The sequence below is a fragment of the Macrobrachium nipponense genome, chromosome 44 (genome assembly GCF_015104395.2).
Source record: "Macrobrachium nipponense isolate FS-2020 chromosome 44, ASM1510439v2, whole genome shotgun sequence".
Lineage (NCBI taxonomy): Eukaryota > Metazoa > Arthropoda > Malacostraca > Decapoda > Palaemonidae > Macrobrachium > Macrobrachium nipponense.
Genome location: NC_087221.1, coordinates 35,533,639 through 35,558,355, shown reverse-complemented (window position 1 = coordinate 35,558,355; position 24,717 = coordinate 35,533,639). Strand labels below are relative to the sequence as shown.

Genomic DNA, 24,717 nt, shown 5'->3' with positions numbered 1-24,717 from the left:
TCGTAGTATTTATCAAAGTTTCGCACTGTTTAGTTTCTCGTTCTTCTTTTGTCACAAGCGTAAGTAATCTTTCATAACATCATTTAATATAAATGTAAAAACAGTTCCAACTCCCATTGTTAACAGAGGTGGCGCTAGTTTCGCCTATACGCCTATGGTTCTCGGAACTACTGCTGGTCCAATTGATTAGCCCGAGCTCCCTCCACTCAGTCTAGAGTTAGTAGTAGAAGAGTCAGAAGGCTTTGTCTTTGAAACGGCTCTCTGGCTCGTCCTATAGCTTGCATTCAAATGTGCGTATTGAAGTCCATTTTCATCATCTTCTTTTGATAAATTCCTCCCTTAATAACAGTAACAATATCTGTTTGATTTTGAAATTGCTACGACCGTTTGAAGTTCAGCGTCTGCAGACCCATTCTAGCGACTATCTTGGTTTAACCAAAGTGCTTTCCACCACTACACCTGCCATTACGAGCCACAATGGAATTTTTGCTAAATCATTTTGCACCTGCTAATAGAATTGGAGAGGTGAAAGGCTCCCAATATGACGGTCAGGCTGGGTCAGCGTATAATGAGCGAGGAAAGGATAAGAAAAGAAGCTTTTCAACAACTGTCTTTGTCTTCATTGTCCATTGTGTGGATTCAGGCTTTGGCTGTTTATGAAGGATGTCCTTAGCAGCTGTTTTTTTTTTTTTTTTTTATTCCATTACTTTCTTCGTGTGAGACCACGTTTTATGCGTTGTTTTGTTACGAGATATTCCAGCGGCTGCAAGTAATTTCTGAGCATCAGCAGAAGAGAAATTAGACTAACTTTCCCTTTCACAATGATTAGTCGACGATAATGATTATCAAAGTGATAATCACGGGGGAAATCATTGAAAATGCAAGGTCAGGAAAAAAACAAAGAGTAGCAATTAACTTTAAAGGAAATTATCTAAGTAATAATAATTCAAGCAAGACTCAGAAAGGGGACATTTATTCATTTTTTTGCCTTTCAACGAATGGGCACCCATTTACGTCTAATCCCGATTCCAGAGGTCCACACCAGGCCTCTGGTTCCATTCCACATTTCAAACCCCACTTCCTACCCCTTATGCCAGCAAATGTCCGTGCTCTCATAACTTAGGCCGGGCGCACATTGAGACACAGGACAGGGCAGAGCAGGACAGGGGAGGTCAGCACAGGGCAGCATAGGCGTGGTGCGCACATTGAGAAGCAGTCTGTCGTCCTATGCAGGTCTTGTGATCATGGCTGCCTAATTATAATTATTATTATTATATTATTATTATATTTTATTATTATTTATTATGATTATTATTATTATTCTTATTTATATAGATAATAATAAATAATAATGATAATAATAATAATATAAATAATAATAAAGAACTAGCCAGCGATGACAATTGGCAATGGCTACAGAGGGGAGAGCTAAAGAAGGAAACTGAAGGAATGATAACAGCGGCACAAGATCCAGGCCCCTAAGAACCAGATATGTTCAAAGTACGATAGACGGAAATACAAATCTCTCCCATATGTAGGAAGTGCAATACGAAAAATGAAACCATAAACCACTATGCAAGTGAATGCCCGGCACTTGCACAGAACCAGTACAAAAAGAGGCATGATTCAGTGGCAAAAGCCCTCCACTGGAGCCTGTGCAAGAAACATCAGCTACCTTGCAGTAATAAGTGGTACGAGCACCAACCTGAGGGAGTGATAGAAAACGATCAGGCAAAGATCCTCTGGGACTATGGTATCAGAACGGATAGGGTGATACGTGCAAATAGACCAGCCACGTGACGTTGATTGACAAAGTCAAGAAGAAAGTATCACTCATTGATGTCGCAATACCATGGGACACCAGAGTTGAAGAGAAAGAGAGGGAAAAAATGGATAAGTATCAAGATCTGAAAATAGAAATAAGAAGGATATGGATATGCCAGTGGAAATCGGTACCCATAATCATAGGAGCACTAGGCACGATCCCAAGATCCCTGAAAAGGAATCTAGAAAAACTAGAGGCTGAAGTAGCTCCAGGTCTCATGCAGAAGAGTGTGATCCTAGAAAACGGCACACATAGTAAGAAAGTGATGGACTCCTAAGGAGGCAGGATGCAACCCGGAACCCCACACTATAAATACCACCCAGTCGAATTGGAGGACTGTGATAGAGCAAAAAAAAAAAAAAAAAAAAAAAAAAAAACAAAAAAAAAAAAAAAAAAAAATAATATAATAATAATAATAATACCTTTATTCCACAATATTACAGTGGGTATTCTGACAATGTGCATTTGTAGGAGTGAGTACATGACCAAGAGGAATACCCATGGTGCATTTGGTTTAACATTCGAGTTGAGTGATGTAAGATTCAAGAATCCTTTCAGATTAAGCAGAGAACAATTTGATGAGGTGCATAACATGATGCAAAGTGACCTATCATCTGAAGGTTGCAACGTCCAAAAACCAATCGGGAATAGAGAAAAACTGGCTATTTTTAACGTCAGTTTTATTTTCCTTCATGTCTGTCTTTCAGCAATATAGGAACGGAGGAAAAAAATCCACTGATGAACAATTCCCTTTTCTTTTGACCTGCAATACTGCCTCCACAATGTCATTATAATGGATAATTGTAAGAAGGAAAAATAACAGGGAAAACGGTGTTGATAAACACTCAGGTCTTTCCGAGAGATTCATCAGAAATTAACAAAATCATAAGACATATGACTTTCACATCATATATAATCATTTGATGGGAAATCAGGGAATGTGTCCTGATACTGTTCTGAAAGCACAGAGAGAGACTGTGATATGTCAGTAGTAGATGCACCAGTAGATGTACATGCACGAGGCGTAGGACCACAGGATGAGTGGGAGGAATGGCTTTGGGGATAAGGAGACATGCCAAGCAAGGTTTCTTCAGCGTATGAAACTATGCGAAATACATCCCGTTTTATCTTCTGCTGTAAGGCTGGTGGCATTGTTGCCGTCGATGTGTACATGGTCATGAAAAAATGATAAAGGGGATCTCTTTCTTCCTGTCTAAATTTTTCGTCAATTTTTTTTCCTATCAAGTGCTCTCTGTTTAACTTTCTCTTCATGATTTATTAAGATCGATTCCTTGAGCAGAGCAGTAACATCATTCTGCTTTTTCTTCACTTCTCTTGCATGAGCTGTAGGGTCAACAAAACACTCGCCACCATCATCAAATTCATCGTCGAGTTCTAGATTTTCCGTGAAGTAGTGATGAGTTGTGGGTTCCCTTCTTCGGCCGAACTTCTGTCATCATCAAACGTCTGTACGGTCTCGTTGTCAGTCAGTGGATGATATGTGGATTACTGAGCGGGTTACATCCTGTCCCGCATGTGCACAAAAAACTGCGTTTCAGACAATGCGTGACGCAGGCAAAAGCAGGTCTGCCCCTGCGCTGTGCTGTCCTGCTTGACAATGTGCGCGCTTTATTAAGTGTTGCCAGAACTGAAGACCAAAGAGTAGCTTAGTTAAGCTCTAAAAGTAGCGGATTGGAACCATTTATAGCCCAAACTTAAAAAGATTTTTCCCTCGCCAATACACATTATTTTAGCAACTATACGAGTTTACATACATGTACATAATCAAATAACTTTCTACCAATATAGAAAAACAACCTTAATGAACATACTTAAGTTTTCCTTAATAATAATATCACTATCTAATAAAAAAATAAATACGTTCTTTTGAACAAGCGATAATAATAAGTTTCCATTTTCTTTTAGTATTATTTTTCCTCTTAATAATTTTTTATTTTAACATTGTCAACAGAATAATTTGATAACTTATAGACAAGAGAAACAAGATTTTTCCCTTTTAAAATTCAATAGCAGACAAAACTTCGACAGTCTCATCATCTTCCTTTTCGGCGGTTTCTTTGATGTAGATTGATGAATCAAATCTCAGCATTCTGGCTGATGGAGTGAAATTATAGCAATAAATATTCCTGTCTTCAAACACCATTTTGATTCGGATTAGTGATGAAAGAAGTTCTAGCCCCATTCTGTTTCGAGGTTTTGTTTTTGTTGCTGTTACTCTAGAAAATACTCTTTCAACTGTGGCATTGTTTAGGCAAACTATACTTGTCAATGCAAATGCAGACAATTCTTTCAAAACGCAGTCACCGGCAGAATTTTGAAGGGTGGTTGCTTTTCACCGGCAATCTGCTCCATCTGTCACCATTTAATTGTCAACAGTGAACGCCACTGATCTTCGATCTCGCCAATCTGAGATCGATCACATAATTCTAATGGAAGTGCAGAAAACGGTGGACGTGTATGAGACAGGCAAATCTTTGGCGAAAAGTTATGGATCTTCAGAAGAATCTCCACATTGCTGGAAATGCGCTTGCATAGTTCCTTACACTCTCTTCTTAGAAATTAATAACAGCTTTGTTGTACAAAACGCCCTTGCTCTGCTGTTATTTTTCCTGAAGCCATGTTTTCCGTTATTAAATTAGAAAATTCATGGCCTAAATCAGCATTCTCATACGAAAAATAGTCTTTCTCCTCCACATTACTAAGCCGAAGCACATGTCCATTACAAATCCCTGGAGCATTGAAGAAGTTACGTTTTAGAAAAAAATAAAATTTAGAAAAAAATATATTTTGGCAGTAAAGAGTTAACGAATTTTATTAATTTTTAAATAAAAGTAAAAGTAGCGGATTTTTAATATTTGTAACCTACAGATAACTAAGAGTAGCCCAAAAAGTAGCGTGTAGCCCCATTGTAAATTTTTGTAGCGGGGTCACTCCAAAAATCGCTCAATCCGCTACTTATCGCCCAGTCTGGCAACACTGCGCGCTTACATTTAAACTAGTGAACTGCAGTTTTCTATCCTGCTCTGTGCTGCGTTGCCTGTGTTGCCTGCGTCTCTCAATGTGCTCCCGGCCTAACTCCCGCTCAAATCTAGGGCAACGGCTAACTACATTTACTTAGTCGTATCGCTACCCGCAGCAACAGGTCAGTAATCATGCATACGTAAGGCCATCAGTTATCACTGTTTTTCTCATTTCGGCCTTGAACTGAGGAAGTGATTGGCAGTACGCCATTCGTGTCAAACAATATTGCTCCATCGTGTAGTAAATACGTCACGTGGAATATGGTCAGCCTATCTTTGTCTATTTACCTCGCGTTTATTTTGCTTCTCTGTATATGTTTATACTTTTGAATAATCTCTCTCTCTCTCTCTCTCTCTCTCTCTTCTCCGTCTCTCTCTCTCTCTCTCTCTTCTATGCGCGGGTGGCATATGCAACGAAGCAGTTACCAAACAATAGGCAACACCACATAAGCAGGATGTTCTGGTTCATTTGTTTGTTTTCCTTAGTGATTTTATTTGCATACAATGATAAGTTCGCAAAAAGATTATGATATATATATATATATAATATATATATAATATATAGATATATATATTATATATATATATATATATATATGTGTGTGTGTGTGTGTGTGTGTGTGTGTGTGTGTGTGTGTGTGTGTATAGAAGGAGAGGGTGAATAAGTATTGTATCTTGAACTAATAATCACTCAAGAAATCGGGAGGAACGGACCACACAAAGAAATCAAGGCGTCGATAAAGGACGTGATGTTGAAAAAAAAAGAAAGAAGAGGAGTCTCAAGGAATCCTGGTTCAGGCATCCACCCCCCCCCCCCCAACCCCCACCGTGATTGGCATTCTCTTGTTTCCTTGACTGTGGACCGTCAGCCTAATAGGGCCAAGTTAAAGCTTGCCTAGCCAACGGAGCCTCAGTTCTTCAGTTGCGAGTGAGCTGGTCACTGCTGGTTGGTGTGGTCGTCACTTGGTCTAGGCGGAGCATACAGGCCGAAGTTTGTAGTACTCTCTCTCTCTCTCTCTCTCTCTCTCTCTCTCTGTCCCACCTTCTTCTCCTCCTCCTCCTTCTTCTTCTTCTTCTTCTTCTTACGTTAGCAAGTAAATATGTATATCACTTTATTTTTCTCGCTTTTCTTTTTGTTGTTGTGAAAAGTAGAAGTGTCTTCATTTGTCTATCTGCCTGCCTGTCTCTCTCTCTTTTGACTTTAGATTGATTATTCAGAGACCTTTTATTTACATGTATGTGATGGTCAGTGTGAGACTTCATTTTCTTATCAAGACATAACCATTTCTACCATGTAACTCAGGCACTTAGCAGGCACGGTGAACAAAAGTAGTGGGCATTTAGAATGATTAGGAAAAATATAATTTCAGTGGGTATTGAAATTAATTTTCTGAATGCTCTTTTTAATGTTATATTGTTTTTCTTTAGATATCTGAATTATGAGGTATTAGCTTGAACAAGTTTTTTTTTTCACGTTTTTACGAAACTAAGTAGAATCTCCGAGGCTAACCTCCGAACTCTCTCTCTCTCTCTCTCTCTCTCTCTCTCTCTCTCTCTCTCTCTCTCTCTCTCTCTCTCTCTCTCTTGAGCAATGTTTCCATCTGTTACGTACCAAACTGAGATACTGGCAGCTATCGATGTTTCAATTCTAGACACGATCATATAATCATTATCGACTATTAATATTAGTATTCTCATCGAGTTTTGTCATTACGACCTTGAAGACAACGCGCTCGAGAAAGTTTTGTAGAACTAGACGCAGAATGATGATGAGAAAGTCTTGATATAGATAAAGGTCTCTATATAGAAAGGTCAGTGTGATATAGATTTACATCGTTGTGTCGTCTTCCGCCAACACGCCCCCGCAAGACTCCCTTTCGTGCAGCAGGGGGGCGTTGCCCCCTCTTTCATCCATTTTTGCGTTTTTCTCATCCCCAGTCTCTTTCTCCCCTAATTCCCTCTCCATTCGAGCTGAAACTATGCTTGATACAATATATATATATATATATATATATATATATATATATATATTATATATATATCTGTAAGTTGGAGTGCACAAATGCATTAGTCCTCCCCCCAACTTATATCACTGTCTGCATATAATAGTAATAATAATAATAATAATAATAGTTATGTAAGTCTTTTCTGGAATTCTCTCTCTCTCTCTCTCTCTCTCTCTCTCTCTCTCTCTCTTTCCAGTCTTGGTATAATTTCATCGAAAAGCTGCGTCAAAGTTGAAGTACCACTGATAATATAATATATATATATATATATATATATATATATATATATATGTATATATTTTATATATATTTATATTGGTCGCAAAGATTGTAACGATGGGCATGACAACAGCCAGCACTGAGAGAGAGAGAGAGAGAGAGAGAGATTATGAAGCCCTCTAGCTACAGTTTATTTTCCTTGTATTTCGCCTTTATAAAAGTTAAATCCTTGCGACTCGGTCGACTGTCCCCGATTCACATGATAACAGGTTCCAGGATTTTTAGTCTTATATGTAGAGAAAACGTACCTCGCCAGAAATTCGATCTCGGGAACTACTGAAGAAGAAGAAGATGAGACTACAGACGTGAAGAAGAGGAGTGGTCAAGGCCATTATTGTCCTGAGGTTAAATTTCCTCTCTCTCTCTCTCTCTCTCTCTCTCTCTCTCTCTCTCTCTCAGTCTGCTGGCTGTTGTCATGCCATCGTTACAATCTTTGCGACCAATAGGTGTGGTACTCTGATGATTTTCAGTTATTATAAAGTGGTATAGTGTCTTGGTAGGCTATAATGCTCTCTCTCTCTCTCTCTCTCTCTCTCTCTCTCTCTCTCTCTCTCTGTTGTCATTGGATTTCAACAGGCGGTGGATAATAGTTTTTTTTTTTTTTAATGCGTCATTCTGTGTCATTCATAATTACAAATCCCAGTAAGGCTCCAGGGAAGGTCACTTACTACCAAATATGAACGGAAGTTTATTACGTTGGGTGCAGTTGCAAGAATTATATTGTTTTGCAATTGACATTATCTTTTTTTCTTAATTGTATATGTTCTGTAGCGTTCGTCTGTTTTTTCTTAGTTAATTTATTTTCGCATGACCCAGAGAGAGAGAGAGAGAGAGAGAGATTAGATTCTGTCTGTGGGATGGAATTCCAAACTTGGCAATTTTTCAAGTAACAGTAGTAAGAGTTGCCCATTCCTTGGATAACAATGACACCAATCCAATCCAGTTTTGATGTCGCCTTTAATCATCTTTCTCTGTCTCTCACTTGTCAATAGATCGGGTGACGAACACTGCGTCAAAACGTTTTTTCTTCTGTTTCATTCCCTTGTTCTTTCGTTCCTCTTCAGGAAGTGGAATGATCAGGAAAAAGGAAAGAGAGAATGCATGATGATCCCTCGTATTTCTTACCTCGATACGCGTGCGCATTTCCTTCGCGTCGTTACCGATTATTCCTTTTTTTTCTTTTTTTTTTTTTGGCCGATGAATTCCCACAACCTTGACCGGAGTGTTAAGCGAATACGATCGTTGTAAAGTTAACGAGATCATCTCTCTTGGAGCTACAAACTTCCAGAGAGACTAATGGCTCAGATGCTTTCCGGTTGTAACAGCTATACGAATCAGCAGCGCTTCCATACATGACGTCACGATGACATCATGATGGCCTTGACTATCAATGGTACTACATCGAAGCACGTGGTCATGATTTGGCCCATTGATTCATGGCCATGATTGATTGAGGATACTGAAAATACGGTGTTATGTATTCTCTCTCTCCTTTGAGGAAGTGATGGACCGCTACGCATCTACGAAAACACCCATCCTCTTGAATTCCTCGTCCTAACGCTCCAAGTTACGTACCCCAGGAGTTTTATTTATTTACTTATTCATTTTTTGAGAGGTTCAGAGAACACTTAGCTATCAAAAAACAATTCATGCTCTATTTACACATGTATTTGTATATATGTGTGTCTGTATTTTAGTCCTATGTGTGTCAATGTTAAGTCGACGTGTGTATATGTTTAGGCCTATGTGGGTCAATGTTAAGTGTGAATATTAATACGGTCACTGTTGTCCCCAGAAACATGGTTCGACAGCAACCTGAAACGGCGCCAGGTAACGAATTTCACCTCACTCTCTCTCTCTCTCTCTCTCTCCTCTCTCATTCGAGGTCATGTCATGCTCTCTCTCTCTCTCTCTCTCTCTCTCTCTCTCTCTCTCTCTCTCACGGACATTTGGTGTTCTTCAAAATGAGTTAGAGCATGACACTGCAGAGTTGGTTTGGTTTCTGTTATGATCTTTATTGTTCAATGATCCATATCTTCCACAGATGGCCTTACAATCACGTACTACGCGAGGCACATGACATTGATATTAAGTTCTCCTTATACATATATATATAAAAAAAAAAATATAAGAAATATATATATATATATCTATATATATATATATATATATATATATATATGTATTATATATTATATATATGTAATATATATATGTGTGTGTGTGTGTGTGTGTGTGTGTGTGTGTGCGTGTGTGTGTGCACGTATGAATGTGCGCCTTCCGACTATTTTAGGAAGAATTACACGATGAAAACGTTAGGGCCTCGAGGAGGTAATTCTCACTCCGGTAGGGAAGGTGGAACCATTTTCATGAAATGGTAGCCCTAGTAGTACTAGAAAAAGTCTCTCTCTCTCTCTCTCTCTCTCTCTCTCTCTCTCTCTCTCCAAGACACGACACAGCCTCATATAGCTTGCAATCAAGTTCTCTCGAGCCATTCTGTCGCAATTTTGGCAGCGTCAATATTTCGCGAATGCACGGCCGCTTTGAAACGGTTTGGAAAATGACTGGACTCGGATGAGTTGATGCGTATTTATTTTCAAAGGCGTTGATATCATCATAGTTGAATGGGAAAGAAAAAGTCACTTTATTAGGTCTTCGGAGCATTACAAATTTAATAGTGAATTATCAGGTGTCACAGTCCTAAAGGTCATCTTCAGCCTTGTACTTGAGAAATTATTTAGGCACGCTAGGTACTGTACTACTGGCAGTAGCGTATACACCTTTGTCATTGTTTAACTTGTTTCGTAAGTTTTATTAGTTAGTTTTCGTCTTTTCTTTGTTCCGTTTGTGGCTGGGGTATCTTTTTTTTTTTTTTTTTTTTTTTTTTTAACCTGTAAATCATTCTTTTCTTCTGTTTCTTTCTATCTATCTTCCTTTCTTCCCTTTGATGTTATGATTTTGTACTGTAATTCGTATTTTTTTCTTTTGGTCTCATGTATCGGTTTCTTACTAATGTTTTTTTTTTCTTTATTCTTTTGTCATCTTCTTTGTTTTTCTTGTTCTGTTTTCGAGTAGGTTATGTATCACATGGGCCTTGTTTCCTTCATTCCATACTTCGTTCTTTTTGTTTCTTTGTCCTTTCAATTATTATGATACGTCTCTCTCTCTCTCTCTCTCTCTCTCTCTCTCTCTCTCTCTCTCTCTCTCTCTCTCTCTGTATGTGTGTGTATGATTTCTGTCATCAGGTAGCAAACTGGAAAAACATCGGTCTAATTTAAAGAAATGAATAAAACAAATGAATTAATCGCCAGTTCGGCATTACGTAAGATACCATGCCGAACTCTTGCGTCATTATTTATGAAATCGAAGTATTTACAAAGTTACCGGTAATTCAAAATGCATTTGTAGATCAAATTTGTAACGAAACTAACTAGCAGCGTGTAGCGTTAAGGCCTGTCCACACTACAGGAAAAAATTGCAAACAATGTTTTCTATCGTGGACAGACTTTTACATGCTCTGGGAATGAATAATTGTTTCAGAAAGAGTGAAGGTAATTTGACTCTGATCAATCAATATTGTGAATGCTCTCGAGTCAGTGGAGCCAACTGTTTTTACGCGAACGTACGGGCTCACCGGGGCAAGCACAAATGCGCATATACTACGCTTGAAATACGTTTGGTCTTTGGTGCAAGCAGTTGTGCTGACGTATTTCTCAGAGTAGAAGATATTATCATAATACAAACACTGACGGTTCGATACAAATGCATAAATAGTCCCGTGAGCCGGTGAGCCTTAGTACTATAAACAGAGGTTGATGGTACTATCGTACTGGTTGTCCCTGGTAAATTCACATTCACCCTTTAGTAGCCAATATCGCGAAGCTGCCGCCTATAAAAAAACCAAAATAGGGACCAAGGAAGGCGTCGGTGCCTCTTCCGGGGAAACCCCGGAAGAGGCACAATACTTGGTACCCATCTAGAGGACTCAACCATATGATTCCTTAAGGTGGTCACTGGTGACGTGTGGCATCCGACGTCCTTTTAAGAAAAGGGGACAAACCGATGTTGTACTCGATAAACCGGGAAGCAATAACGTATTGGCGACTCCCAGGTCTCTCTCTCTCTCTCTCTCTCTCTCTCTCTCTCTCTCTCTCTCTCTCTCTCTCTCTCTCTCTCTCTCTCTTTCTCCTACGCTGCTACGTGTATGCAAAGTAGGTCTAGGACTATACTCTGTTTTTTTCCATCTGTCCATCCGCCTGTGGTGTTTTCGTATGGTAACACTGCATCCCGGGCTTTAAATAGTTACTCTATGTGTAAGTTTTAGGTAAATAAAAGGATATCTGGGTGTACATTTGCAACTGGAAAGTGTTTTTAATCATTTACTGTATGCGAATTACACCGTTAATACCATTAATATTCGAAATAAGATATTATTTAAAGCCTGGGACGCAGTGTTACCATGCGCAAACACCACAGGCAGATGGACAGATGGAAAAAAACAGAGTATAGGTCTTCCAAACCCCCTCGCCCCAACATCAGCCTAGCTCACACTGTCATGTAGTTCGGTAATTTCTTCTTTGGAATAATTTCTCTCTATCAGAGAGCAGACATGGTGTAAAAATAATTATTAAAAAAAGTCAAAGTAACATTTTATAATTACAGAATGGGAAGATTTGTGGTTTTCTCTTTAAAGGGGGTTAGATAGCGGCTGGAAAATCTTCGGTAGACTTTAGCTTTGCCTTACTCCTTTTTTCACTGGAATACTATAGATGATTTTTTTATTGCACTAAACATTCGTGATTCTCTAAACATGACAAGGTCGTCTTTGCTTAACTAATGTAGTAATTGGCGCTGTAACAAACCTAACTTGGTATACTCTAATTTAACCAACACGGTGACGCTTATACTATTATTAAAATATATGCCTAACTTTCCTTACTTAATTTAATGTATGTCTGGCTAGCCTAAAGCCTAACTAACCAGCGGAATCTCGTAAACTAACCCGCCAAGATATAAGTTGATATAAATGATATGAACTACGAAGAGGTAGCCAATTCATTGAAACATTAAAGGAACATTTCTTCAAATCACTGTGGATTCTAGCCTGTTTCCTACTGGGGATGAGGGTATATGCGACCTTGTAAGTCAGCTCTAGAAAGTGCTCTTTGCTTATTGTAGGTTACCTCGGCACTTGCGCATACGAATAACAACATTAAGAAAGCAGGTACGTGGACATGCACCCCATATGCACAATAGTCTTAATAACAAGATATAAACTTTTCGCGCTCCATCGGTAAACCGTTATCCATTATCGTCATCTAAAGAATAAATCATTCTTTTCCTCCATTCACCTGTAACCGAATCGCTTACCGTCGACGTAAAATGAAATTCCAATAATTCTCATGGTTATCATGTAAATCTACGATTTTGTTATTATTATTTTTTTTCTAATCTTCAGTGGAAGCTCATTTCTCATTCGATTTTCGCTCCGATGCTTTGAGGTTTATTTCTTCTCTTCCTTTCCAGGGCAAGGCAGTTTATTATCATCAATTATTACGTAGCATACACATATTATGTGTATGTTACATAGTATGATAACTGGTATATTTATTTAGAACTTCGTAGAATAGACGCAAGGCAGTTTATTATCTTCAATTATTATAAAGCACACATAACTGGCATTTTGATTTAGCTCTTCGTAGAATAGACATTTGCCCATGTTTACGTGGACCTTTGTTTGATAGATTGCATCCGTTTTCCCCTTCGATATTTCTGATCGAACGCGACCTTACACTGTTGACGACAGTGCCGAGGTAAAATTGCGGTCGTTCGTTTCAACAATTTTCGTTCTCTTATCGAGAACAACGACTGGTTATTGTCGTAGTTACCTATTGTCATAGTTACTTCTCAGCATTTTATTTATTTATTATTTATTGTTAATTTTTAGTGCCACTTTCCCCCAAGGTAGGTCTAACCTTGGCTAACACTTGGTCAACGCGAAACGTTGCAATACCAAGTGAAGGCTGAGAAGCGTCCCACTGCAGGGTGCCAGATGTCCTTTGTGGCTTCGCCTTTTATGGATAATAATTTTTGTTCTTAGACGTTTCTCTTGCCCAAAGGCGCTTGGAGTAGATGAATGGCCATTCATCTGAGGCAAATTTAATTTTTTATTGCTCCTTTCGTTTGGATTGTTACAGAGATAAAATAAAGATCGAAAAAATGACAGACCTTTGATTAATATGTGATCAATATTTCTGTACAGGGTAAGAGAAATTCGCGCGAGTTGTATACGGATTTGAGAGAGAGAGAGAGAGAGAGAGCGAGCTTTCAAATCTTCATGCAAGATTATTACGAAATTTTCGAGAGAGAGAGAGAGAGAGAAAGAGAGAAAGAAAGAGAGAGAGCTTTCAAATCTTCATGCAAGATTATTACGAAATTTTCGATAGAGAGAAGAGGAGAGGAGAGAGAGAGAGAAGGGAGGAGAGAGATTGAGAGAGAGAGAGAGAGCGTTCCAAATCTTTCATGCAAGATTATACGGGAAATTTTTCGTAAAGGAGGAGAGAGAGAGAGAGACGAGAGAAGACCAGAGATGAGAAGAGAGAGAGAGAATCTCCGAAAAAGAAAAAGACTTTCATAACTCTGGCAATGACACGGTCGGTGCTTTCATTATTTGTCCACACTTCAACCATGACACGAAGGCTTGTGCATGAATTAAAGCGACTGTTGAACTGGACATAACTATAATGTCCGTCCGTTCACATGGGCTTCCTAATTATTAATTCCAGGTTCAGTTTAAAAGATGCCAGTCATTATTTACGCATGCAAACAAAGGCAGAGAGAGAGAGAGAGTGTTTTTCCTTTCCGTTGGTTATTCTTTGTTTACCTAACCCGTTCTCAGCGACCTCTGCTGTTTGCTCTTGCCATTTTTGGAGTCCGCAATTTTGCTTCACATTTTCTGTATACTTTGCACGAATATATATATATATATATATATATATATATATATCTATATATATATATATATAAATATATATATATATATATATAGTCACTAGACTCGTTTTCCTCATATATAATCACTAGACTCATTTTCCTATCGAAGTGAACGACTCCAGGAGTGGTTAGCCTGCCATACCTCACGCTGAGCAAAGAGCGTTTAGGGTGAAGCTGTTAGCCCCGCTTCCCGCCACGGATATTCGAGGGGCTCGTGTGCCAGCGGTGGTAACCGTGCCAAGTGCTGACCATACCCAACGCTGCGTGACATGTCTTTAGATGTTGACATCAGTTGTATCTGCGAGTAATGTTTATATGTATGTCTTCAAGTTCTGCTAACAAAGATGTGGTTAATGTTAGATTGTACTAATGTGGATGTGTGTGTGTGTATAAGAGAGAGAGAGAGAGAGTGATAAAATGACAGAGACAGCATAAGTCATGACATTTACCATCCCTAAACTAAAGTTATCTTTTCCTAATGACGAAGAAAGAATTCCCATCAGCATTTATTCAGCTCTTTCCCACGCTTTTGGGACAACCCCGATCTGTAGAGAGAGAGAGAGAGAGAATAAATAGGATTTGCCGTCAGCATGATGCATCGCTTTCTTCTGTTTACTTCGGCTTTAATGCTGAATCAACATTTATTCATTTTCCTGTACTACACACACACACACACACACACACACACACACACACACACACACACATATATATATATATATATATATATATATAACCCTTCGACCGACGAATTACAAGGTAACAGTCTTAAAATGCAATGTGAACACTTCCCCATAAGATCAAAGTGCGTCCTTCGCGGAGGTGTTAAAATTCTCATCGGTTACCGAGTGGTTTTTCATTTGCAATTATTACCTAAGAAGGAAGGTATTATGTTTTACCCATATTATAGAGTTCTGCAGTATATTATTGTTTAGGTAGGATGAACTTTTGTTTTGTTTTGTAATAAATATATGGATTTTTGTTTATGTTATGTATATATATATATATATATATATATATATATATATATATATATTTATATATATATATATATATATATATATATATATATATATATATATATATATATATAAAGTCCAATGCTAGTTTTAAAAGTCCACTGCGAGTTATAAAAATCCAGCGCGAGTTTTAAAAATCCAGTGCGAGTTTTATAAGTCCATCGTGGGTTTTAAAAGTCCGGCACGAGTTTTAAAAGTCCAATGCTAGTTTTAAAAGTCCAGTGCGAGTTTTAAAAGTCCAGTGCGAGTTTTAAAAGTCCACTGCAAGTTATAAAAATCCAGCGCGAGTTTTAAAATTACAGTGCGAGTTTTAAAAGTCCATCGCGGGTTTTAAAAGTCCATCGCGTTTTGTGTAAAAGTCCAGTCGAGTTTTAAAAGTCCAGTGCGAGTTTTAAAATTACAGTGCGAGTTTTAAAAGTCCATCGCGGGTTTTAAAAGTCCAGTGCGAGTTTTAAAAGTCCATCGCGGGTTTTAAAAGTCCAGTGCGAGATTTAAAAGTCCAGTGAGAATTTTAAAAGTCCACTGCGAGTTATAAAAATCCAGCGCAAGTTTTAAAAATCCAGTGCGAGTTTTAAAAGTCCATCGCGGATTTTAAAAGTTCAGTCGAGTTTTAAAAGTCCAGTGCGAGTTTTAAAAGTCCAGTTTGAGTTTTAAAAATCCAGCGCGAATTTTAAAAGTCCAATGCGAGTTTTAATAGCCACGGTGACAGCAGGCAAAACCAGTTTTTAGACGCATTGCTGGGACCGACGGTAAACCTCACCAACAGACGGGGTGTCTGGTATCGACGGAGGTCACTGTCAGTTTCTCCCCCTAGGGGTTAGTGCCGTTTGCACCTCATGTGGTGCACTGTAGGCATTACTTTAGGTCCCTTGCAGCGTGCCTTCGGTCCCCCCCCCCCCCCCTTCCCCTAGCCGCAGTCCCTTTTAATGTACCCTTTTTCATACTCTTTTTCTTCCATCTTACTTTCCACCCTCTACTAACAATTGCTTCTCAATTTCCGTTCTAGCGCCGAATGATGTCATAGGTCCCAGTGATTGGCCTCTGGCCTAAATTTCGTATTCAATTCAATTCAATTAACTTTCAGTTTCTTCTAAGGAATCTAGGCCTCCATTACGTCATTCCGGTCTCTCTCAGACGCATGCATTCCAAGAATTGACCGTCATGCCGCATGTTCTAGTACTTGATACAGTGACCTCGCTCGGAAATGTGAAGCAAACATGCTTTGAATAGACCAGAGGGAAGAAATGGGTTGAATAAGCAAGCAAATCATTCTGTGCGTGCATAATAAAGCGAATGCAGATCAGATAAACAAAGGTGGTGTCTCTGTACATAAAAAAAAAAGCTGCCAGAAGAAGTTTTTCCACGGTTCAAGGCCAAGTTTCTGCCTTTGCCTCTTCATTGCTGATTGATTTAGAAAACTAGTCCCGAATCCTCCTTGTACTAAACTGTTGACGAAGGCCATGACTTATAGAGCCGTGCTTGGTGAACCAAGTTTTGTGGAACTGAATCATGTTGACGGGTTAACTTCTTACAAAAGTTGATTGCGTGGTCATTCATGGAGAAACTCCGCGCTTGTTTGCCTTCACATATTTACAGTAGTAGCTCTCTCTCTCTCTCTCTCTCTGTTTCAACGGCACTTTGGAAAAGCTGTCTTTCTGGAAATATAAGAGATTTTTAGTAGGGTCTGGGCGCTTAGAATAATATCTGTCACGGAGGAACCTGGGAAAAAGCCATAGCGTATAAAAAATAACTAAAATCAAATGTTTCATAACAACAAAACTGGGAAATTGTAGAGCCAAGCATCTAACAAGCAAGTGAATAGCAAGCAATGTTGCAAGCGTGTGAAACCACCCGTTTGAAATTCGCACGCCTCTATCCAATTCAAATAAAAAGTTCTCCAATGGATTCAAATGAATGAGTCCGGTCAACGGATCACATTTGTTAATTTGAAACTTCGGTGTTTCGATATTTAGCTTTCAAGCCATACTCTGACCCCGGTTTTATAAATAGCATCAGAGGAATTAGGCAGATCAGGACCCATTTTGTTGTGCGAGTCAACGCCAGAAAAACTGGAATATCGACAACATTTGGCTACCTGTGGGTCCCTAGTTTCTCTACCTCTCTCGTTGCTGTCAGATTACTCTTTATTGATGCTCGTTAAAGTACAACTAATTGCTCACGCATTTAAATACAGATTGCATGCACTCGTAGGTGCCTGTGTGTGTGTGTATACGTAAAAATATTTTTATTCATTTATTTTATTTGTTTATTTTTATTCAATTAATTATTTATTTTAATTTAATTGTTTATTTATTTTTATTTATTTATTTATTTATTTATTTAAGTTTTTCTATTTCTTTTTATTTATTTATTTATATTTATTTATTTATTATTTATTTTTATTTTTATTTATTTATTTTTATTTATTTATTTATTTTACAACCATACGTCCCAGATTTAAGTGAATGCATGAATATTTCTGCATTTGTCCGTGAAGGCGAATAATTGTATGCATATATGTGCATGCTCAGGTTCGAGGGCTTGTTTGTAAACAAAAACGCTAGTGCATACATGATTAAATTCTGCTCTCAAAGATTTCATCCACGTAAATATGTTAAACGAAGTTGAAGGCGATGCTTGATAGATTGATTCACGGTTTACTGGCGTTTACAGCCGTTAATCAGCTTCGGTCTCATCAACATCCAGCCATCTTTGAAAGCCATAGTTAGCTCGGAGATAGACATTTGATTCATAGATATCGTCTGTTGGCAGAATAAGCACATAGCACAGGGAACTTGAAAGCCAGATATTGAATTTCACCCTAGTAATTTAGTTTTCTAAAGTTAGCCTGCGGGTTGCAATGTCATCCTTTGTGTTAATACAATGAACATGAATGATTTAAATGAATTTTCTCGTCACCAACTAGACAAAACAAAAAAGTACATAGTTACAATGCACTTCAGTCTGAATTTTATATTTGATCTCATTTTGGCTGAAGTACACAGAAAAATTACAATCTCTGCCTATTGACTGTTCCTGAAACAAGAGCCCGTGCTGGCATATGGCCAGCTTCATCTGCAGGAAGCCTCCAAGCTTTGATTTGTAAACTGACTTCTCCGAAATGATCGGATGGATTCCAAGTATTGTTTTCTTAATTTGTGTTTCTCCTCTTTTTTTCATAAGAAATAGCAGGTGCATCTACTTAACTATTTTGTTTGTTAAAGTGCTCTGTTACAATACTTTTTCCTTCTTAATCACGGAACACTGCTCTCTCTCTATCTCTCTCTCTTTATTGATAAGGATGGAAGTGACTCCGCGAAATATAATCCTTAGCTCTAAACCAGAGTGTTTTAATGGACCTTTTATACTTCAGATATCCGGTTTTAACATAATAATTCATTTACACACATACCCACACCCCGCGACACACACACACACACACACACACACACACACACACACACACACACATATATATATATATATATATATATATATATATATATATATATATATATATATATATATATATATATATATATTCTGGCAGGTCAGGTTTTCCAGATCGAAGCACCAGGTGTCATGAGTAAGCAATATAGCAGACAGTGTGATACCGAGGCGACGTCCAGCCGCAAATGAACTTGGGCACCCGTTTGGTATCCGTGCCCCACCCTCGCACATGGCCTCCCGGTTTGGTCGCTAATTATCATGCTCTTGCAACTCTCTCAAGGTCTCAGGAGCACTAATTTGAAAACATGAAATGATTTCCATGACAGAGCAGGTGACGTGAGAGGAGAGAGGCCATTTGAATAGTGGCTTACTGGAGGGGTCCAGTGTTTGCCTCTTCTCACTTATAATTACGCTCACAAACGTGATTACACACGCACCAACACACACACGCACACATACCCAGTGCATCTGCATTATCCCTCAATGCATGCGTGCAATCTTGCATCCCGAGAACTAATTCATTCTATCCTGACATACATTTTTTTTCTCGTCATTAACGTGTTTGAAGCTCAGAATTCATCATCTAGTTGCAGGCGAACAAACTTCAACCTCTCTTTTAAGGGTGGGAGATCTCGAACCCTCGGATTCCAAGGGTAGGTGACCTTTTCTTCTTTCCAAGATTTGGGAATTTCTTCCAAGTCCTGCACCATTTGGTTCCCACCTCTCCCTGACTTCTGGCTATTCTGCGGACAATTCAGCTTATTTCAGCATTTCACGGTTGCTTTCATTATTCTCATTAATTAAAGGTTTTCAAGAGGTTTGAAAGTCGCCCCAGTGGAACATGATGTCTTGCAGATCGAACATTTTATGCCTACTAATATCTCTGTATGACATATACAGGAGATTATTTGACATACAACCGACATGCAGACATATTAGGAAACAATGATCAAGGGCAGATCGGTTTAGTATCGATAGCAAGCGGTAAATGACCTCCTTCCCTATTATAGTGAAGTGCTTTGTGAATTCATAAAATAGTGATTCCTTCGTAAATGCCACCGTTAAAAAAAAAAAAATTGTTTTCAGTACCAAAAGCAAAAGTACGTTCAATTAATTTCACCAACGAAGAACGACATTTTTTTCCGTTGTTATCTGTTACTCTTCAGTGCCAGTCTACTTGAACGTTGAATCTGTGCTTTCATGAGCGCAATTGTACGTGGGTCAAGTATTTCTTGTTTTTCTTTTCGATATAAATATATATTAAATAATATATATCGCGTCATTCCTCACGATCCCTGTTTGACATTCCATGGGTCGTACCCAACGCTTCATAACATACAGGATGTCCATAAAGTCCCAGTACCATTTTGAGCAATAAATACTTGTGATGGTACTGGGACTTTATGGACACCCTGTATGATTGAAATCCTTCGTTATTGCAGGAGATATCATATTGGTGTGTGCCATTGATTATAGCACGGGGGCAATTATTTGAAATACTATGGATGCATTATATATATAAGTGGCCGGTAATAAAGTCACAGGGAAAAATTCACGATATTTCTTGGGGTTCATTTATCTTTACGATATCTACAGTCTATTGCTTATGTTTTTACGGTCATCCCAACCGGGCCTTGTACTAAACAAAGGTGGGGTCACAATCTACGATAGATTAATGTGACTTGTTCCTGTGACTTTTTTCTGTGATTTTTTTTACCTGTGACTTTTTTCTGAGACTTTTTACCTGTGACTTTTTTTACCTGGATTCTTATATAGAATATAGCATTAGAAAGATCTGCAGAGTACAGTATAGTATGTTAGTACATATTACAGAATGAACTGAAAGTTTTGCTATGACCTTCGTAGTTTTTTGCTTGCTCTTTTAAATTACCGCCATTTTTTTATATAGTCTTCCTCTCTCCTCATTTCTTTCACTACTTCTTCTTTCTTCATACCTTACAACTATCTGCCTTATTAGTGTTTATAGCGTGAAAATACTGACCTATGAAAGTGAAGTAATTTTGACATGACGTATAGCAAATGGATTTATTTTTTGTCTGTGACGTCAACTGCAGTGTTAATTTAGTCATAAACATCTCTATCTTCCTCCAGGTGCAATGGTGAATTCGGATCTAAGGGAAAACGGAGGAAATGAGGAAAGCGCTTGCCCAACAAAGGGCGGAGCATACTTCCCGCATGCGTGCCCTTCCCAAATTCTCAACCGAAAGAGCAGAATAATTCTCAAGCATTTGGTCCGCTGAGACCTCAGTCAATTCGTCGAGGAGAATTCATCATCAATACTCCACTACAACCTTCACCTCGGGTTAACGAACTTTTGGATGGCATTAACGAACCCGCTGACGCTGGAAACCCGACGAGTCCCCCTTCTTGGTTAGACAAGGAGTTGTTCGACAGAGGCCGCGAATTCTACAGACGCTACCTTTTCTGTCTGAGCTGCGCCGACCTCCTGTCGCTGCTCCTCATGCTCAGCAACTCTCGAGCGCTCAAGCCTCTCATCTTCACCGGGAGATCGGACACGAACGACAAGGCCATGAGGCGGTACTTCTCCACGCTCCTTCACGTCATGACCTGGTACGAGGGGGACGTGTGGGACCCGAACGACCCAGCTCACAAGGATGTGCTCTCTATCCGCTCTATACACAACAAAGTGGCGCAGCTCGTCAATTCCTCCAGAAACCATGAAAAAGTCAAGAACATCAAGGTCACTGACAAGGGGCATGTGGAACCCGAATGCCCGTACTACCCTTCCATTAGAGAGGACATGCGACGCGTGGCTGAAAATGCTCTCGACCATCAGGAGTCCAGCCAACCACTGACGTACCTGAACCAACTGGACATGAGTCTCACCCAGTACTCGTTCTTTGGGCTTCTGGTTGCCCATCCCAAAAAACTGGGAGCAGGGGCAGCTACAGAAGAAGAATTCGAGGGCCTCATTCATTTTTGGAGAGGCATAGGCTGGTTGCTGGGGATTGATGACAAATATAATTTCTGCAGTGGCAACTTGGCTGAGACGAGGGCACTCTGCCTGGAAGTCGAGAAGTTCTTTGCCATTCCCTGGCTAGCATCAGCTGACTGGGATCACGAACACATGACTACCTGTATCATGTCGGGTATGAATACCCTGATATTTGGTCTCTCTTTCCCATCCATGTTCCGGTACCTCACTCACGTCTTGGACGTCCCGGCGCCCGAATTCGAGAGCAGATTGTCCTTTGTTCACACTCTTCAGTACTGGCTGCTAAGATTTGTGTTTGCGCTTATTCTGGTGATCCCCAGTCTCGTGATCATTCTGAATCGTTTGTTCAAAAATCTTGTTGAGATGGTACAAAACGAGTCTAACAAACCAAAGAGCACAGACAAGCAGGATTGTTAAGAATGTTTATACGTGATAGAGTTTATATGACTGAGTCGATACAAAGTCTGTTTGCATGCAATTTAGATTAATATTAGAATTCATTATGTACACCCATGATATTATGACATAACATATCCTGGCTGCTCTAGGAAAAAGTGTCAGAGGCTCATAGTCTGAGGCAACATGACATAATATCCATAGCCCTGACTCTCCGCCATATTTGAAAAAAAAAAAGAAAAGAAAAAAAGAAAATAATTTAAAAAGTGCCTTGAAACTACGTTGCTACGCATTAAGTGAATCAGCTTGTGGTAGAAGGGTATAGCGTTGGCATCGAAGACTTAAAACAATGAGGAAAAGAGTTTTCAAGTGAAGACAAGGACATGAAGTAATACCAATCATAGATATGTGATACCAACTACCAGGCCCACTGACTGAATGGCATATACTGCATTGAAGAGGCTGAAGGGACCCTGAAATAATTGCTGTGGTTGACAGAACGGAGGCAAATTCTGTTCGCATTAGCAACGACAAGAAAGAAAAAACCTCCTTCAAGACGAGGGCCAAAGGCATCATACTTTTTGGGGTCACAGAGTTTCACCTTGACAAATGTAGACTTTGACTTTTTGGTTCAACTCAAGTTTTACGCTGCATGTTGAATACCCATTAAGCATACTGCCTCAGAGCCATCCTAGAAGGACTAAAGGTCAAAGCCCTCCTAGAGGGGTTAATGGTCTGTGTTAGAAAGAAACTTTGAAACAACTTCTTCGAAACTCACAGTTATCTGAACCTATCTAGGCCAACAACAATTGGTCAGCTGACGTTTATATAGTGAGATGATTAATTTATAATTAAATATAAATATCCTTTGTATAATATGTGTATATATCAAGAGTTACCAGAATTTTTGAATGTTTTGCAATAAAGATCTTAGGGGCTTTTTATTTTCCTCAGTAATCTTATGTTTTACGAGTATTCCTGAAAGTAGTCATTAGCATGATCGTTACAAAAATTTACCTGTAAAGCAATGCTCTTATCCCACGTAATTCTAAGAAAGCTAATTCAAGAATATGATCAATTAATTTCCCCATACTGATGGTTCATCGAGCCGTCCCTGAGCTTTTTATGTTAAGGCCAGTGCGTTCTGACACTTTCCCAGTCACATTCCATCAGTTCATGATTTTCTAAGGTTTTTCTTGATAACTAGGTTTTCACCAAAGTACTTGTTTCAGGTAAAACTTGAAGACTGCTACCTACCTATCGCGGCCTCGTTCCCACTAGGTGGAGACCGTTATACTTGCCGCCACTTGCTTATGATTTTGTTTATGTCAGTTGTTTGTGTTTATGAAATTTACCATTTTTTGTTAATGTCTTTACATTTATCCCCAAAGACCAGGTGCTAAACACAGCGCGCAATTTACACGTAAACTGGTAATTGCAGAATCAGGTTTAGTAAAGCTATCCAATAACAAGTTGTAGAAAATGTATCTTGAACTTTTAAAATAAAGAAAACGTATCCTTTAAGGGAGACTAATATATAGGAACCTTATTCGTCAGTACTATCTTCATTAGCACAGATGTTCGTGAAAATATAATGTCAAGCGACGCCCTTCGTTTTGAAGAGCCTTTAATTTCCATGATCCTTATTTCTATCTAAGAAACAAATATCTTTACACTTCAAAAATCAAATGGTAATTCCCTTGACAACACAATATAGGGGAGACTGGAAAAGATAATCATATAGGCAAGATGACCACACAATAATCCCTTGGGAAACAAACAGAACACTAACCTTATTATTGCGTGAAATCAAATCAAAAGATTAAACATGGGAGATTAGATTAAAACTCTCCTTTTCGAGTTAAAAATGAAAATGTAAGTACTAAAACTATAAGAAACCAAATCCTAGGTGGTGCTCAGGGTTCAGAACACATGTATGGTAATATTGTACTATAGAAAACCAACGTAAGCTACCGTCAAGATTATGGTAACGTGTGAGCAACGCAAAGATAAGAGGAACTAAGAAAAACCAAACGCGATGACAAAATAGGCCTAAACCTTTAATTACATGGAGTTTTTCAAAATCAACGTTCAGCCTACTGCTGTACCGTTTTGACGCTCACGAATGAAGTGAAGGGGTGAATATGAGTAATAAATGTTCATGATTCGTAGCTTCTAGATTTTTCAAGTTATTAAAATGGACACTCATTTAACTCTCCGTGTTTTAATTGGATGTCCGGAGAGTGAAATTTACTGTCGCAACAGACTTAGAGGGAGTGTGCGTACGAAGGTCTGTACCAGGTCGGTTTTACCGAGGCCTTGGGTTTTACAAAAACAAATGGAGGAAGTATTTTTCGCCTTTGCAAGTAGATTTCCTCTTAACTGGACGCCATGTAAGATGGCATCAGCCGAACCAATATTGACCCTGCGATACTCAAGTCCTAAATACTTATCGTTGTTTACGTCACACACTGGAATTTCCCTATGCTTCCGTTTGAGTACTACAACGTTGGGTTGGGAAGTTCAAATGTTGAGCCAGGAATATTAACGTTATCAATGTTAACAATTTTATGTCATAAAGTTGGGACAATGACGGAATGGAACGTAGTTTATGAGTGGACTTGCGACAAGGGAGCCGCCAAAAAATAAAGTCCGGTGTATTATAATAAGGGGACGAGTAGCATCTTGAAAACAAGTCATATATTATAACTTTACTTTGATAATAAGATTA

At 38.8% G+C, this 24,717-nt stretch overlaps 1 protein-coding gene across 1 annotated transcript; it reads left to right on the top strand.

The window, feature by feature from the left end:
* The first annotated feature begins 4,841 nt into the window (after window positions 1-4,841).
* LOC135204182 (uncharacterized) lies at window positions 4,842-23,510 on the top strand. The gene is made up of 2 exons (XM_064234246.1): window positions 4,842-4,988; window positions 20,726-23,510. The coding sequence occupies exon 2, from the start codon at window positions 21,096-21,098 to the stop codon at window positions 22,005-22,007; it is 912 nt and encodes a 303-aa protein (XP_064090316.1). The 5' UTR covers window positions 4,842-4,988; window positions 20,726-21,095; the 3' UTR covers window positions 22,008-23,510.
* Window positions 23,511-24,717: the final 1,207 nt, after the last annotated feature.